General features: G+C 38.5%; 1 protein-coding gene across 1 annotated transcript in view; it reads left to right on the top strand.

Moving 5' to 3' along the window:
- Positions 1–17,165, top strand: part of LOC110192644 (doublecortin domain-containing protein 1) — a 113,987-nt gene extending 96,822 nt beyond the window's left edge. The window contains 2 exon segments of the mRNA XM_078148872.1: positions 11,181–11,266; positions 16,853–17,165. Of these exon segments, the coding sequence (XP_078004998.1) occupies positions 11,181–11,266; positions 16,853–17,165 (399 nt within the window).
- The last annotated feature ends 1,874 nt before the right edge of the window (positions 17,166–19,039 follow it).

Genomic DNA, 19,039 nt, shown 5'->3' with positions numbered 1-19,039 from the left:
AGTGACTGCTCTAGGATCACACAATTAATAAGCGTCTGAGGCTGGATTTGAACTCAGATCTTCCTGACTCCAGGTTTGGAGCTCTGTGCCACGGCTCCCCTATTCTTAGTGCTACAGACAGTTCCCTAAAGCTATTGGTTACAGACAGATTACCTGCCTTAATAGAGGGAATTCGCACGCTAGAAGTTCCCTGCAATGATGAAATCACGGGTCACCCCTGCAACCCCTGCAACCACAACAAAAAGGATACCTGGGCAAACTGAGGATTAGTAGGTGGTGATAGTGAGTAGTCACTTGCTTTACTTTTAAAACTGAGCTTGTCACTCATTTCTTGAAACAGCAGATGAGGTATGAAAAATTAAATTAGTGAACCAAGGTAGATAAACAAACAATAAAAAATGCAAGGCTTTTAAAAACAATGGCGTTCATTTTAATAGGAAAATTAGATACATGCTTGAACAGATGCATAAAAATCCATCCTTATGAAAATGTTTCCATTAATTAATTATGGCTCCAACAATGAAATTGGCTTATGTTTCCCTTTAACTTGTTGAGTTTCTGCTCATTAGAACATAATGAAGCATTTTTTCCCTTTACCAGCAAAAATCATACGATTTCTTCTCTTTTACTAATATGGCATCGCCCCTGATTTTTCAAAACTCCTTTTGCTTTTTCATTTAAAATCACCAAATATGCTCTTCCATGCCTGTCACACATTAATATCAAGGATTCTAAGCTATGTTTAAGTTATCCACTGGCAGCTAGTAATTATCCAGAGCTATCGAATGCAAGGCACTATCTTCTGATGTGTAAAATTTCAGATCTGAATAGAACTCCTCCATTTCAACCCGTCTTGAGACAGTCCTCTATAACTTTTAAGATTAAGCAATTAATGATGATTTCTTTATTGAAGGGTCATACGTTGATCAACATTTGACCAGGGGGTTGTGCCTCCAAATGCATGACAAGGCACAGAAGAAAAAGCACAAATGACGTGAGGAGATGTTACTAGTCCCATTGTGACTGAAGCATCATAGTTTTTCAAGCAAAATTGTCCTTCGACAGGAAAAAAAAAACTCCAGCTTCCTCAGAAGAGTCATCCAACCACATCCATTAACAATATGAATTTAGATAAAAATTATTCAAATCAGAACTTGTTGGAGATGTTTTGAAACCAATAATGGATTGGTGTTTTATTGTGTGTGAAAGTCCAATGGTCACTGTGTAATTAACTATTTTGCAAAGAGAACTTTCTGTTTTTCCCTTTTAGATTCATTTTTGTCTCCTCTGTTTTGATCCTGTGTTTCTTACTTGAAAAAGAAAAAAATAGCCCAGCAACTCAAACCTGAGACTTGCATTGGTATCAGACACAATGTAAGTGAGTCCTGATACCTTTTTATCACTTGTACACTAGGAATTCTATTTTTTAAATGATATCCTGCCAGCTTTTTCACAATCCATTAATTCCTGGATCAACATCAGAAGGAACGTCAGAGCAGAGTGAAATTCTTGTAAGACACAGATGTCAGGATCAAAAGTCAGAGACATTCTTAGAACAGCAGGGAAGCGTGCTGGTTCGACCTTAATCGTAACAATTAGTATCTGCCATGTGACATTCTCTATACTCTGCCTCTATTTCTGTTAAGTTCCAGCATGATGAAAAGACAAAGTGTTTTCTCAAGTTAGATGTAAGATTTCACATGCTTTGGGGGAGAGGCTTATCAAATTTTGATAAGTCTTTCCGAAATGACCATCTATGAAAAAATATGGATGAGCCTAAATAAAACTCTTATTTTGCCAATGATAGGCACAAATGTCCATTTTCTAGAGATACGTCAAATATAAGGTGACTTGCTTCATGGATATTTTTGTGGTGGTTGTTATTCCAGAGGAGGCTTTAGTTATTTTTTAAATACTTTATAAACAGGCTGATTTTACATTCTGCTCCTAGAAAATTCCAGTGGATGCTCAATCAATGTGACATAAGTAGATGACAACTTGACTATCTCAGCTTTCTTTTTTCCCCTCACTTGATAGCATTTTATTTTTTCCAATTACACATAAAGATAGTTTTCAATATTCACTTTTATAACATTTTGAGTTCCACATTTTTTCTCCCTCCCTCCCCCTCCCTAAGACGGCAAGCAATATGATATAGGCTATACAAATGCGATCATATTAAACGTTTCCACAGTAGTCATGTCATGAAAGAAGAACTAGAACAAAAGGGAAAAACCATGAGAAAGAAAAAAAGAGAGACAATAATATACTTCAATCTGCATTTAGACTTCATAATTCTTTCTCTGGTCATGGATATCACTTTCCATCTTGAGTCTTTTGGAATTATCTTAGATCATTGTATTGCTGAGAAGAGCTAAGTCTATCAAAGTTGGTCATTGCACAATGTTACTGTTACTGTGTACAATGCTCTCCTGGTTCTGCTCATTTCATTCAGCATCAGTCCATACAAGTCTTTCCAGGTTTTTCTGAAGTCTGTCTGTTTATCATTTCTTATAGCACAATAATATTCCATTACGATCATACACCACAACTTATTCAGCCACTCTCCAACTGATGGGCATCCCCTCAATTTCCAATTCTTTGCCACCACAGAAAGAGCTGCTATAAATATTTTTGTACATGTGGGTCCTTTTCCCTTTTTTTAAATCATCTCTTTGGAATACAGACCTGACTATATCAGTTTTCAAAGGACCACAGAATTTAGAACTGGAAGGGATCTTAGAGATCATCTAGTCTGATACCCTTATTTTACAGGGGTGGAAATATGCATCATCACAAATACCCTGCGGATGGGTGCTGTCATTAGTTTATTATTTATTTATTATCATATTATTTATTATTACTACATTGGAGGACATTAAGGCAAAGAGAGATGATGTGATTGGCCATGGTCACACAGCAAATAAGTGTCTAAGGCAGAATCAGAACTCAGGTCTTCCTGACTCCAGACCCAGTACCGGGCACCACCTAATTTTACTTGGTTTACACCCCAAAGAGATGAAAGGGAGAGGGAAAGGACTCATATGTACAAACATATTTATAGTAATTCTTTCCATGGTTGCAAAAAAATTTTCTACATGAGTCAATTCTAGTGTTTAGATTGGCCCCTGGAGTAATTTACTGGTTTGCTCCTGACCCTTGGGGTAGCCTGGAGCCATGAATTTTCCCCCCTAAAAGATACATGAATATTCAAGAAACACCTTTACTAAGTGGCCAAGCACACAGGAACCCTCCTTCTTCCTTCTTCCTCTACATATGGCACACAGCCGCTTCAGAGGTCCTCTGAGTACATTTGTAGTCTTCTTGGCTTTCAGCATTTACAAATACTATATTATCATTTTCTTATTTTCCTTGTGGTAGGAATATTGACCAAAATACTATGTATATGATGGAAGTGTGGAGGGAGTGACAAAAATTGCCAAAAAAGCTTTAAGCCTGAAATGCCCTCTTATAATTTTTCTCAATTGGACTTGGCCACTTTTCCTTCAGTTTTGGTTCTTTGAACATATAAATACCACTCAGAGGTGTAGAAATATGCTTTTCTCTGGTCATATGTGATTTGAAACACTCTCTCATGTGGTTGTTGGGATTTTTGTTCTCTCTCCCCCTTCCATCTCCCTGCAATTGAAAAAAGAAAAACAAAACCATTTTATATGTGTGTGTGTGTGTATACATATATACACATGTATATATATATATATACATATATATACATATACACACATATATACACACATACATATACATCCAGTCAACAAAGCAAATTCCTATTTCAGCCATATCCTATAATATTCTTTTGCCACGATACTATTCTTTTAATTTATATACCATGATTTGTTCAGTCATTCTCTAGTTGATGAGTACCCATTAATTTCTAGCTTTTTGCAACCATGGAAAGAATTACTATAAATATGTTTGTACATATGAGTTCTTTCCCTCTCCCTTTCATCTCTTTGGGGTGTAAACCAAGTGAAGGCATTGCTGGGTCAAAGGGTATGCACAGTTTAATGACTTTTGATGCATATTTCCAAATTGCTTTCTGGAATGGCTTGAAACAATTCACAGTTCTATCAACAGTGCATTAAGGTAGTTTTTCCACCTTTAGTCCCCCAACATTTGTCACTTTTCTTTTTCTGTGTTGTCAATTTTGGCCATCTAATGGGTGTGATATTAGAGCCTCAAAGTTACTTTAATTTGTATTTTTCTAATCATTAGTTATTTGGAACATTTTTAATAAAGCTATTGATAACTTGGATTCCTTCCTTTGAAAACTGCCTGTTCATATTTTTATCAATTTGGGAATAGCTCTTATTCTTATATATTGGAATAAGTTCCTTATATATCATGGTAAGGAGAACTCTATCAGAGAAACTTTCTGCAAAGATTTTTTCCCTAGTTATTTGCTTTCCCTCTTATTTATTTTAGCAGCATTGGTTTTGTGTGTGAAAAAGCTTTTTAATTTTATGTGATCAAAACTGTCCATTTTACCTTCTGTGATCCTCTCTATTCCTTGTTGGAGCACAAATTCTTCCTCTATGCATAGGTCTGAAAGGCAATTTCTTCTTTATTTCTAGTGATCATTAGGGATACCCTTGTTTTGCTTTTGATATTATTGGGAAGGATTCTAGTTTAACCATACTACATATAATAGTGGCATTTGGTTTTAGATCTATACTACTTTCCATTCTGAGGGAAAGTTTGTTTATTCTTATCTTTTCTAGTGTTTAACAGAAATAGGTGTTCTATTTTGTCAAGAGCTTTTTCTGCATCTATTGACATAATTATATGATTTTTGTTATTAATATTAAATCTTAAATACTGAACCACCCCTGCATTCCTGGTATAAATCAAGCTTTATTATGGTGAATAATATTTTGACTAGGTTTCTGTAGTGTCCATGAATATTTTTCAAAAATTTTTGCATCAATATTCATTAGATACTAGCTTTAGCTTCCTTTATCACTCCCTGTTTTGAGTAAGGGCTCATACTTATTTCATAAAAGGAGCTTTGTGGTATGCTTTCTTTCCTACTTTTTTGGAAAGTAATTTATATAATATTGCAGTTATTTGTTCTTTGAATGTGTGATAGGATTCATTTTTAAATCCTTCTTAGTCTGGTTTTGGTTTTTGTTTTTTGCTTTGAGATCTCATTTGTGAATTGTCTAATTTCTTTTTTGTGTGATAGACATTAACATTACTCATTTTTCTTCTGTTAATCTGCATCTTTCATTTTTAAAAAATATTCATACATTTCATTTAAATTATCAAGTTTTTTTGGTATGTATTAGGGTAAAATTCTTTCTAACAGTCTGCCTTATTTTCTCTTCTTCTATTGTGATTTCTTTTTCATTTTAATTTTGGTAATTTAACTTTCCTCATTAAAAATAAAATTAGCTAATGATTTATCTTTCATTATTCATTTTAAACCTGTTTATTTTTTATCAACTCTGTGTTTTTTAATTCCTTTTAATTCATTTAATTTTCAAAATTTGCATTTTTTTCTTTATATGCCACTTTTCTAGTTATTATACACTCAGTTCATTGATCTCTTGTTACTTTGGTTGATGAAAGCATTAAGAGATATACATGTTCCTATAAGGACTACATTAACTGCATGGCTAAAATTTGAGTTTTGATCTCACTGTTATGATTTTTTTTGATAAAATTATTATTTCTATAATTTGTCCTTTGGCTACTTATTCTTTTGAAGTGAGTTTTTGTTGATGTCTTTTGTTTTCTTTTTACATCACCATAATTTGCCCCAGTTATTCCTCTCCCTCTACTTCCCAGAGAACCATCCAATTTAACAAATATAATTTTTTATAAGATTAAAAAAGGAAAAGAAAAAAATAAGGATAACTGATCAGTACGTTGAAAAAGTCTGACAATATATGCAATGTGTAGCAGTTGTGGACCCCCAACATCTGCAAAGAGATTTTGAGCCATTCATGTTCTTTATCATTTTCTAACATTCACTTTTATTTTTTGTGGTTCTTTCCATTTATACTATAGTCATTGTGTATATTATTTTCTTAACTCTGCTTCAGCTACTTTGCATCAGTTAATGTAAATCTATGCATGCTTCTTTGTGTTCATCACAGAGTGAATTTAGCCCATACACATATTCACATCCATAGTTATGTATGTCATGATTTCTCCCTCACCCCCACCCTATTATAACCTATGTGTTTCTCTTTGGCCCCTACCCTCTCCCTCTTTTAGAAAAAAAAAAGGATACGGGAAAATAAAGGTAATGAGATTAATATGAATAATCTGTAATTATAATGGTCTGATCCTATTCCTCTATTCTTTTCTTCACCTGGCTCAGACCAATATTCTTGGGTCTGACTTTTTCTCTTTCTCCTTTTGATATTTTTTGTAATCAGCCATCCATAAGTTGAAATTTGTTTTTCTTGTGGCTTTTCCTTCCTCAACTTAACTCTCTCTTCCTTAAACCCTACTTTCTCTCTCTCTATCCCTGCCTATTTCACTGTCTAATGTATTTCTACACTAAACCCCAGATAAGAGTAGGATTTAGAAGATGCTCACTCCCTCCAACCATATCCTTGTGTGTATATTTTTCTAATATGCCTCAATTATGAAAAACAGTAAATTCTTCCTTATTCTTCCTCAATTTTTTCCCAAGACCATTCTTTTCCCCTTTGATTTTTCAAAATTCAAACAAACAAACAAAATAGAACTTGGGTCCTGAATTGTTTTCCTTTATTCTTTCTCTGACCCTTGGAAACAGTAGGATTCTGAGGGGATAGTGGTCTCTACTTCCTTCTGTTAGTATATAAGCACTAGGTTATCATTTAGCCTTTTCAAATTATTCAAATATATTTGCTATTCTATGTTTCTCTTCTCTCTAGTACTTGTGTTTCAAAGATTCTACCATCTCTGATTTTCTGAGGGTCCATTTTCCTCTGTATGTAGATTAATTCATTTTTTGCAAGATAAATTGTTCTTGGTTGTAAGCCTTTTTCTTTTGGCTTTTGCAACTAAAATATAGTTTTTACTAGTAAGAAAGTTATTATAGACAATTTCTTTAATGTCTTCAGATGTATCTATGGCACAGTAGAAAGAAGTGAATATGGAGTCAAAGGACCTGGGTTTAGATCCTTCCTTCCTTCCTTCCTTCCTTCCTTCCTTCCTTCCTTCCTTCCTTCCTTCCTTCCTTCCTTCCTTCCATAAGATCACAGCTTTAGAGATAGAAGGGATCATAGAGGTGTTTTAATCTTTATTATCATATGATGCTGAAAAAAATCACTTCTACTTTCTGGGCCTTGGTTTCCTTATCTGTAAAATGAAGGCATTGGACTAGCTCTAAGGACACCAAATGCTGAATATTTTGAGCCTTCTCAATATTCTTAAGACTATAAAGTCCTGAAAGAAGTTTCTGTTCTAAAGACGTCCATCATATAAAACCAGTATTACTTTGCCTTGAATAAACCTTTTGGTTGGACCATCCAAAAACAAAAAGGAGATGGCAGAGTCCACCCTGCCAAATACACACACACACACACACACACACACACACACACACACACACACACACACATACACAAGATTTATATCATTAATCATAGGAACTCTGACTATACACATTGCCATTTCAAGTTAAATGGCAAGACAAACAATGTAAGATAAGATGATAAGAATTTGCTAACTTCCTACTTATGTGTAAGGTATTGTATTAGGTATATAAAAATATTAAATAGTCCCTTTCCTCAAGGAATTTTCACTCAACTGGGAGATTACAATATGAAAAGAGATGAGTAAATAAAGAGTATATACAAATTAAATATAATTTGGGAAGAAGAGGTAGAGTAGTAGTTTTAATAGGAGGAGAGGAGCAGTAAAGTCTTTTATGTAGGAAATAGCATTTGAGCCGGACCTTGACAAGTGCTAGGAATTCCAAGAAGTGGAAAGTACATTCTTGTCAAGTGAAATACAAATCTAAATAGCAAGAGTCAACAGATTCAATATCCCATAGGCTCCTACTGTGTGATTACAGAGCACTGTGCTGGGCACTGGGGAACATACACAGAGAAGATATGAAGTAGTCCCTTTTATAGTGTATGATCTAGTAAGACATGGCTCATTCATATACTTAATAACTACTCTTTGTGATAATATTTATAGATAGGTGAGAAAAAGAATCAGTGGTGAGGAAGACATTGAAGAGGCATTAGCCCATTTTTTTCAGCTTGTTAGGATATTCAGGGTCAACATACCCATTTCCTTCAAATGCTCTCCTGGAATACTTAATGTTCCTTATACATAACACTCCATCTCCTAATTGTACTTTTTCATTGGCTGCTCCCAAGCCTGAAATGGTCTTATTACCTAGACCTCCTAGGCCTCCTTCAAGATTCAGCTCAAATCTTACCTTCTGCAATAGGCCTTGGCCTTTCCTGAGATTACCCATCTCTCTCTCTCTCTCTCTCTCTCTCTCTCTCTCTCTCTCTCTCTCTCTCTCTCTCTCTCTCTGTTTCTGTATTATGCATATATGTGTATACACACAGTACACAAAAATGTATATACATACATATCTATATGTATGTGTATATATACACACATATATATGTGTATGTGTGTTTGTGTGTGTATGAAAGAGTGAACATGGGTTGGACACTTCCCTAAAATGGGGCAACCGATTAATTAGAGGAAGGGACTGCAGAGGCAGAGTGATCTTCCAAAATGAGAATGCTGCTATAGAATGATGGAGAAAGAAGTCTAGAATAGTCAGTAGTGTAGCCTGGAGAGGAATGAAGGAATAACAAAGATTGTGCTGTGTGTGACCTACACAAAGGCTCAGAAGGCCACTTGCCATCTTATCAATGACCATTCAGTTCAGTAAACTTTCATTAAGTACCTGCTAGGTACAAGACCCCTTGGGGATATTATTGACCAGGGCAATGTGAAGCTCTTGCCTGGAGCTAGCTAGATCTCTCTGCAGTTTGGTTGTGAGATGGTACTAAGAGATGACAGAAGTATTTCATTTCATGAGCATATATGGTTTGCTGGCTTTGGCTAAGTCATGCAGATTTGTTGGTGGAAACAAATCTGTTTTCAATGGCAATTCAGGACCAGGTCATTGCCACCAGAAACTAAAGAAAATAGAGTCTAAATTTAAAGATCAAGGAGACAGTAGAGACTGGATAACATATCAGTGCATCCTATAAAAGTTACTTCCTTCCAAATACCCAGGTATGAACTGATGGTAATAATTCTATATGAGAAGCATGCTTTCTATAATTGAATGACAGCCCCAAATCCTCATATTACAAATAAGAATAAGGATAGGTACTGAACCTCTGATTTCATTGATAAGGGAAACTCAAAGAAGGAAAAAAAAATATAGACTCCAAAACATCCTGGTGAAGTCAACTGATAAATTATACTGGAACTAGATAATTATTACAGATTGAACTGTTTCCCCAGTCACCTAGAGGTAATACTGATTCATAAAAAATAAGAATAATATTTTTGATACATGGTGTCATCCCACGTACTTGTAATCTCTAGGCTACATGGAACAAAGTGCTTTCCAAGTGTAGAGACTTGGCTGACAAGATCAGAACCGAGGAAGGACAGGATGAGGTACATATCATCCTTGTGGTACTGTCTGCTTCTGTAGTTGTGCCAGTGAAACTTTAGCAAGCCTTCAGAGCCTGAGTTTACATTCTAATACTTTTATTTAGCTACAAGAAAACCCCTGATACTTTATCCACCCGTGTGATAGTCCAGGGCAGCTAGGTGGAGCAGCAGATAAGGTGCCAGGCTAGGAGTCAGGGAAGACTCATCTTTCTGAGCTCAAATCTGTCTCAGACATTTAGTCACTGCTGTGTGACCCTGGGCAAGTCACTGAACTTTGCCTCCATTTTCTCATCTGTAAAATGAGTTGGAGAAGGAAATGGCAAACTACTCCAGCATCTTTGCCAAGAAAAGCTCAAATGGGGTCACAAGAAGTCGGACAAGTAGCACCTTGTCTCAGGATCAGGTTGGGGTGAGAGTATTTCCCTGCAGTGATGAAATCCTGTCTAGAGGAGGAGAAAACCTATATAAATGTGAGCTATTATAATTGTTTTAAAAACCTCTTATTGATATAGTACTTTAAGATTCACTGTGTGCTACTCTTGCGACAACCTGTGGGGTAGACAATGCAAGGATTATTGCTTCTGCTTTACAGATCAGGATGTTGAGGCTCTCAGAGGTTGTGACTTACTCTCTAGTTGCAGAATGAGTGAAAGAACTGGTATTTCAGTTCAGGTCTCCTGATTTCAAGTTCTAGGTTCTTTCCATTTCTTCACGAGTATTTTTAAGGAAAGTATACTTGGCAATTATTGATAGGTACCCACGCAGATTAGGAGTTTAAATGATTGGGGAAAAAAACATATCATTTTCCCCCAAATCATTTTTCAAAAGCAAAATCGGGAACTGCAATTATGTAGGGCGTGAACACTTGTCAGATCCTTTACAGCCGATGTATGATGGACATCTGTCAGTCTGACCACTGGCTTTTCATACATCAATCCCGTCATTTGTTTTCTCTTCTATCAATTTACTCTCAGTTCGTGTGTTATCAAAAATGAAATATGCCAAATGAATTTCTCACAGAAGAATAAATCTTTTGAGATATCATGAATCTTTCAGCCCCACATAGATAGAATGGTTATTAGATCAGTTGAAATGCCTCCGAACTTTAATTTGAAGTGCTGCCATTTTTCGGCATTCATGGTAGAAACTTTTTTGAATGAAAATATATTAGTGAAACCCTCAGGATAAAGTTTTGCTCAAAGAATTGTATGCAAACCATCGTGGCTTCACATTTTAACATGAGAATTGTGTAATTGAATTAGTTTTTATTAAGCTTCTCTTAGGCAGTCCCCCCTTTAGAATGGGATTGTTCCAAAAGTTCATTTGTAAGTCAGCTTCTTGGAAATCTTGTTATATATGGTGGTTAGATTGTCAGGCCAGCCTACAAAATCCCATTTAACTCTTAATATGCTAGAGGTAGAGTACCATGCTTACAGACCCATTGATCCCAATTGGTACCCTGGAACAATGATTATGTGTCTAGAGTTACATTAGGGATGAATTTCTCCCTGTTGCAATAAGACTAGAGATTCTTCCCTTTTCTGTTTTCCCATCAGACCTGGGAGCCCAAACTCCTGCAACTCCATACCCCTGGTGACTCTGTGGATGCCACCAGGATGCACCTTCCCTCCCACAAGGGAGTGTAAAGGGTCGGTCTGGGATTTAGGAGAAAGATAGGGAATGCAGGGGGGTGGTGGCTGCAGTGATGGTGGTGATGGTGGCAGTGGTGGTGGTGGTAGCAGTGAGGAGCTGTGTGAGCTGTGTCCTTGTAAACCCCTTACAGATCTTTCTTAATCTTCCTCTCCTATCTTTTTCCTGGATTCTTAGAAACTGTAATGCTGGTTTCCCTTTTCATTGATATTTCCAGTGGCTTCTAACTAGGCTTCATCTTCTCTGATGCAAGGTAGAACACAATGATAACATACAGATCTTAAGAAGGTTTCTTTAGCACATCTAGGTGGTTCAGTGGATAGAGTGCTGGGCCTGAAGTCAGGAAGACCTGAATTCAAATCCATCCTCTGATACTAGATGGCTGTGTGACCCTGGATAAGTCATTTAACCTCTGTTTGCCTCAGTTTCTTCATCTGTAAAATGGGGATGATAATAATAGCACTTTCCCAGTGATGTAAAGCTCAAATGTGACAGTTATTGTAAAGTGCTCAACATGGTGCCTGGCATGTGGTATTTCTAAGATGGGCAGCTAGGTGGCATAGTTCCTGGAACTGTTTTCCTCAGGGAGAGATGCCAACAGGAACCCAGTAAATGTAGTTCAGAAGTTCAGGGAAGTACATTGATAGGTGAGTGAAACATGATTTGTAGCTAGAGCACAGGACCTGGAATTGGGAAGACCCTGGGCAAGTCACTTAACCCTGTTTAGCTCAGTTTCCTTATATGTAAAATAAACTGGAGAAGGGGAAATAGCAAATCACTCCATTAAGAAATAAGACCCCTCCATCCCCATCCCCCATAAAAAGGAGAGTCACAAAGATTTGGACATGACTGAACAACATATTTCTAAGATTTTTTTTTACCAGATTATATATGTATATGTATATTGTACAAATGTATGTTTGCATATGTTTATACACACGTGTGTATATATGTATGTATATATGTATGAGTGTGTGTGTGTGTGTGTGTGTGTGTGTGTGTGTGTGTGTGTGTGTGTATATGCATATACATATATATGCCACTAGGAGCACAGTGGATAGAGCACAGGGCTTGGAATCAGGAAGACTCATCTTCACAAGTTCAAATCTAGCCTCAGACACTTACTAGCTGTGTGACCTTGGGCAAGTCACTTAACCCCACTTGCCCCAATGCCTTCATCTGTAAAATGAGCTGGAGAATGAAATGGCGAACTATTCCAGTATCTTTGCCAAGAAAACCCCAACTGGGGTCATGGAGAGTCAGACACAACTGAATAACAACAACAAAACTACGCACGTATGTAGATAGAGATATGTAGATAAGGTCAGGCTCCCTGTTATGCCCTGTTTCTCATTTCTCACTTAGCTCCTTTAGGGAAAGATGTGTTTCAAAGGAAACCCAGTTTGAGCCAACCTGGATAGTTCATCCAGGGCGCTGAGCCAGGGGCAGGAATTCTGGAGTGAAGCATGTTCCTAGATCTCAAAGAGAGAGCTCAGGAACTGGGGAGAGCCCTTCCAGGAAAGAGGACCAGAATTAGGACTAGGGCATTCAGTAACCACTTTAGGGTCAGTCACACAGATTTGCCTTCTTCTCCTTCCTCTCCTTTGCCATTGCCAACACTTGCTCTCCCATGGCCAATCTTGACACTGAAGGCTCCATATGTTGTGTCTAGCTGGGTTATGAAGCAAGATTAGAAGTGAGGCTCGAGCATGAGTGAGAGGGAGGAAATCCCAGGTAGTAGCTGATTCAGAAGGAGAGAAAAGGGGGTGCCTGTGGCCACTGGAGGTTCCTGGGAGGCCATTTTTAAGTAATAAATATATTTGGATTTGTGTAAGTTGTACGCTTTCACTGCATTTTGGAAGATTCTACTGGGCAGTCTGCAGATAAGCAGCCTATTTTCAGATGCAATAGTTTCTGCACAGAATTCATGTAAAGCTTTTCAATTTGAGAAACATAATACTACATTTGTCAATAGCAACAGTATTACCATAGGTTCTCGATGCAATTTTTTTTGTACTGAACTAGTTATAAATCATGTTTCACTCACCTCTCATGCTTAGCCTACAAATAGTTTCCCTGCATGTCTGAACTATATTTACTGGGTTCACGTTGGTGCCTCTCCCAAAGGAAAACAGAATTCTCCAATACCCAAGTATTTTATACTCTTTGCATTAGTTACTTTATTTCTCTTCATTTGCATAGTAAACACCTTTGTCTCAAGTCTTTCCTCCACACAACTGCCAAAATGCTTTTCCTATAAGTGCAAATATGATCCTGGCCATCCCCCTACTCATTAAACTTCGTTGGCTTCCTATTGGCTTGAGAATAAAATCTAAACTTTGCTCTTCTTTCAAATCTCTCCCCGCCTGGCTCCTACCCATCTTTACAGTCTTATTGTACATGACTTCTGTTCATGCACATGCTAATACAGCTAAGCTGGACTGCTCACTGTTCCTCCATCCATTTCCATCCCTTCGCTTTGGCTGGCCTCCCATGCCTGTGATGTCTTCCCTCCCCACTTTTGTTTCTTGGAATCCCTTGTTTCTTTAGTACTTAGCCAGAGTCCCGCCTTCTGTGTGAAGTCTTTCCTTATCTTTGTAGCAAAATTAATTGGAATCTATTTTAAATATATTCTATAGACTTGTATCAATCAACCAATCAATCATCAAACATTTTTAAAACTCCTACTATATCCCAGACACTATGCTATGAACTGGTGATACAAAAGCAAAAGAGAATCCCCCCTCCAGGAGCTTACATTTTAATGGGGAAACAACCTATACACTGTAAGTATGTATGGGGCATTCACAAAGCAAATCCCAGTTAACCTTGTGGGGGGGGGGTTCCAGAAGCTGGGGGGGGGGGACCAGCTGCTCCTTATTGGCTCCTCGAGGGCAGGGACTTTCCTTTGATCTTGATATTCTCCCTGCCTAGCAGCATACCTGGCACATCACGGGTATTTAAATAAACACTTGTTGCTTGATTTATTCTCTTAGCTTCTGCCCCATGGCTTCAAAATATCAAGTTCGCAGATTGCCTTTGTTTTGGCAAGGTTGCATTTCCCCCCCTCTATTCTTCTGGGTTTATACAAACAAGGAGGACTTTTTTTTTGGCATATGTATCTCATTTTAAAGGTGGGGTTGGTAAGGCTTCGCCTGATGAAAGGTGGACTTAATGGCTACTAAAAATTGACAAAATTTCCTTTAAACACATCCCACCCCTCTGCATGTTGTCTATGGCAGCTTATAGCCATAAATCTGGTAAGCCCACATATGGCTCGTTTACTGAACATCCCAGAGAAATGTCACTAATGGTGCCATAGTTTTCTCATCAATAAGGGGTACAGAGTAATACCTTCATATGGGCAGCAGCTGTGTAACAATGTCAAGGAGCAGGCAGTGACCAATTTTGTAGGTAGGGTTGGCCAGGACAAAATTGTGAAGTAAGTGAGATTCAAACTTCATGATGAAGTTTATGTCATTGAAAAAGTGTGAGATTAAATGTGGCATATGGTTGGTGCTTAATACATGCTTTTCAGTAATAATAGGAACAGCTAACATTTATATAATATTTACTATCTGCCAGGCACCGGGCTAAGCACTTTACAATTATTATCTCATCTGACCCTTACAATAGTCCTGGCAGGTAGGTCCCATTTTTATCCTCATTTCACCGATAAGGAAACTGAGGCAAATTGAGGGTTTAAGTTTAAAATGAAATAAACATGAAGTGTCATTGAGTTAAAAGGTTGTTTTTACGGACTTTGAGATTTATTCATTTGCTGCTTAAAAACAACAGAGATTTTGTTTTTTGAACTGAACTTTATTGTTTTTAGAATACTGAATCTGGCTTCTTAGTGCACTAGAGTCTAGAAATAATCCGTTTTCTTCACGGTCTTGAACACATATGTGTCCAAGATGATCTACACACCTGAAAGGGTAAAAGTGAGAAGTCATTGTTTAGAGCTACAAATGGCCTAGTAAAAACGTTAGACTGGCAAAATAAGAAATCATTACCACACCCTAAAGTAGTTTGACAAGAGTAAAGAATTTGGTAAAATGAGAGGCTTCCAGGGTCAGAAGCTATTTCAGCCAGGAAACTCGGGATCTCTTTGCCAGGTTGAGAGACATGGCAATGAAGGACAGCATTGGTTTGGATGGAAACCATCGCAGAAAAGAAAGAAGAAAATGAATCATTATCATCTCCGAAGCAGTTGATGGGAAATGGATCTTCGAGCATTGCGGTTTGAGATGTAAGTAAACCATATTATCTCCAGAGCATTGATAAGTGGAAGTGGGAGGATGATAACCGACAGATGAAAATGGATTAGTGAGCATAACAAACGCTGGCAAACTCTTTTATCATTGACAAGGGTGGAACCACCATCTTTGGATTCTAACAGATCAGTCTTTGACGTACTACTACATTGGAAAAGTTGAAATGCTGCTTAAAAAAAAAGACAGGAGGAATAAGTGAGTACGTCAGACTGAGTACACATAAATGATTTTAATGTTTTCTGCCTATCCCCAGGTGTGGAATGCTCACCCTCCTCATTTCCCATTGGCTTCCTGGCTTCCTTAGTTTGCTTTAAGTCCCAGCTGAAATCCCTCCTTTTATACGTAGCCTTTCCTGGTCCCCCTTAGTGCCAATGTCTTCCCTCTGTTGATTATCTCCATTTTACTGTGCGCATATCTTATTTGTACATAACTGTCTACATGTTGTGCCCCCATTCGATTGTGAGCTTCTTGAGAGCAGGGAGGGGCTTTTGTCTTTCTTTGTATCCCTTAACACACAGCCTGTCATATTGTAGATACTTAATAAATGCTTATTAACAATAATAATAGCTAATGTCTATATGGCATTATGTGCCAAGTGAGATACTTTATAATTACTATCTCATCTCATCCTAATTATTATTTCATCTGATCACCAACCCAGAGAGGTAGGTGCTGTTATTACCCCATTTCAGAGAAGAAGAAACCGAGGCAAACATGGGTTCAGTGACTTGCCCAGCATCATACAGCTAGTCCACTGAGCTCTGTCCACTGAGCTGACCAGGAGTCTGGAAGACTGAGTTCAAATGTGGCCTCAGACACTTACTAGCTGCCCCCAGGTAGGGCAGTTATCGACTAATTTACAGGGGAGAGGATATGATTTTGAAAGAAATCAGGACTATTTTCAACATACCTTAAAAATGGAAACTAATGAATGATTTGAAAAAATCTTGGATGTCATTTTTTTTTAGGCAATTGGGGTTAAGTGACTTGCCCAGGGTCACACAGATAGTGTCAAGTGTTTGGTCTGAGGCCGGATTTGAACTCAGGTCCTCCTGACTTCAGGGCTGATGCTGTATCCATTGTGCCACCTAGTGGCCCCAAAAGATACAGAGAATTATATGTCCTTTTTTGTTTCCTGTATTTTTTGCTAAGCAATGGGGTTCAGTGACTTGCCCAGGGTCACACAGCTAGTAAGTGTCAAGCGTCTGAGGCTAGATTTGAACTCTGGTCCTCCTGGCTCCAGGGCCGGTGCCCTATCCACTGTTATGACCTCGCTGCCCCAGATGTCATTTTTTAAAAAGGCAGTCAAGAGACCAACAGCAGATCAACTTCTGGGAGCCAAAGTGGCAGAGCGAACAGCAATCACTGCAATTCCCCCATATTCAGCCCCAGAGAACCACAGAACAGCATCCCAAACAAATCCTGGACAGCAGAACCAGCAAAAAGAGGGGTAAGCCCAAGAAACTTAGAGGATTGTCAAGAAAGATCCATCTCCCTCGGGTGAAAGGGGAGCGCTGTCCAGGACAGGAAGCATCCCAGCAAGCCAGCAGGAAGCCCAAACTCAGCAAACCAGTGGGAGATCCTGGGCTTCAGTGCAGTGGAGTGGGCAGATGACAACACCAGGACCTCCCCTCTCAACATGCCTCCCAGTAGCCAGGGCAACTGGCAGTCTCCAGCTCTGAGAACCACTCCATGTTTCAGCACAGCCCCAGGCAAGTGGCCATCCTCCAGCGGCCAGACCTCAGGGCTTCAGCACAGCCTTCCTCGGAGAGGTAGATGCCGACCCTATGGGTGCCCAAGCAATCAAGCAGCAGCTGGCCAGCGTGGTCCCATCACTCACACTTCAGTGTAGCCCCAGGCAAACAGGCAGCCTCCAGGGGCCAAACCACCATGAGCTTCAGTGCAGCCCTGAGGAAACACAGAAATACCCCACTGGGCCTCCACACACCTCAGCAGCACCGAGGAATCCAGCTTGCTAGGCAAGCTGTTGGACTCCTCTGGCTTCCAGCAGCGCCAGCCAATCCCCACTCAACCCCCTCTGTGCAGCAACAGACAGGAGTCTCCTGTGGGCCTCAGGGCAGCATCAGTATAGCACTAGGTAAATAGCCAGGGCCTGCAGCCCTTGGCACAAGAAGCCTGAGCCAGTACCCCTCCCACCCTGAAAGTAGAGCTCCAATTTAAAAGAAAGGAAAAAGGCCAAAAAGAAAGATAAGGAAAAAATAACAAAAAAAGAATCTGACCGTAGAAAGTTGTTATGGTGGCAGGAAAGACCAAGACGCAAACTCTGAAGAGGACAGCAATGTCAAAACAGCTATGGGCAAAACCCCAAAGAAAAACGGGAAGTGTTCTCAAGCCCAGAAAGAATGCATGGAAGAGCTCAAAAAGGAGCTTAAAAATCATATAAGAGAGGTAAAAGAAAAAATGGGCAAAGAAATGATAGTGGTGCAAGAGAATTATGAAAAAAGAGTCAACAGCTTGGAAAGCTGCTTAAAAAGTAGAATTGGCCAAATGGAAAAGGAGATATAAAAATCCATTGAAGAAAACAACTCCTTAAAGAGTACAACTAGCCAAATGGTAAAGAAATTACAGAAGGTAATTGAGGAAAACAACTCCTTAAAATTTAGAATATGGCAAGTGGAAGCTAATGACTACGATACATCATGAATCAATCAAACAAATTCAGAAGAGTGAAAAATGAAAGAAAATGGAAAATGTCTCATGGGAAAAACAGCTGACCTAGAAAATAGATCCAGGAGAGACAATATCAGAATCATTGGACCACCTGAAAGCCCTTATCAAAAGGAGGACCTGGACAGCATCTTTCAAGAAATTATGAAGGAAAATTACTCTGGTGTCAATGAACCAGAGAGCAAAATAGGCATTGAAAGAATCTACCAATCACCTCAGGAAAGAGATCCCTAAATAAAAACTCCAAGGAACATTATAGCCAAATTTCAGAATTATTGGTCCAGGAAAAAAATACTACAAGTGGCCAGAAAGAAACAATTAAAATATCAGGGAGTCACAATCAGGATCACACAGGACTTGGCTGCCACTTTAAGGGATCAGAGGTCAAGGAACATACTCTTCCAGAGGGCAAAGGAGCTAGGTCTCCAACCAAATATCACTTACCTGCAAAATTAAGCATAATACATAAAGGGACAAAGTGGTTCTTCAATGAAATAGAAGGATTTTAAGCCTTCCTAAGGAGAAGACCGGAACTAAACCCAAAATCTGAACTCCAACATTAAGATCCAAGAGAAGCATAAGCCCATTAAAGGGGAAAAGAAAACATAAGGGATTCGACAGAGCTAAACTGTTGACATCCCTACACGGGAAGATGATGCTTGTAACTCTTAAAAATTGTGTCACTGACAGTACAGAGAGAAGGAGTAAACACAGACAGAGGGTACCGTTGTAAGGCAAACTTAAAGGAATGACATAAAAAAAATTAAGGGATGAGAAAGACGAGTATAATGGGTGCAGAA

The sequence above is a fragment of the Phascolarctos cinereus genome, unplaced genomic scaffold (genome assembly GCF_003287225.1).
Source record: "Phascolarctos cinereus isolate Bilbo 61053 unplaced genomic scaffold, phaCin_HiC Scaffold_9;HRSCAF=440, whole genome shotgun sequence".
NCBI classification, from domain to species: Eukaryota; Metazoa; Chordata; class Mammalia; order Diprotodontia; family Phascolarctidae; genus Phascolarctos; species Phascolarctos cinereus.
The sequence above is the reverse complement of the archived record's forward strand: the minus strand, read 5'-3'. Positions and strand labels throughout refer to the sequence as shown.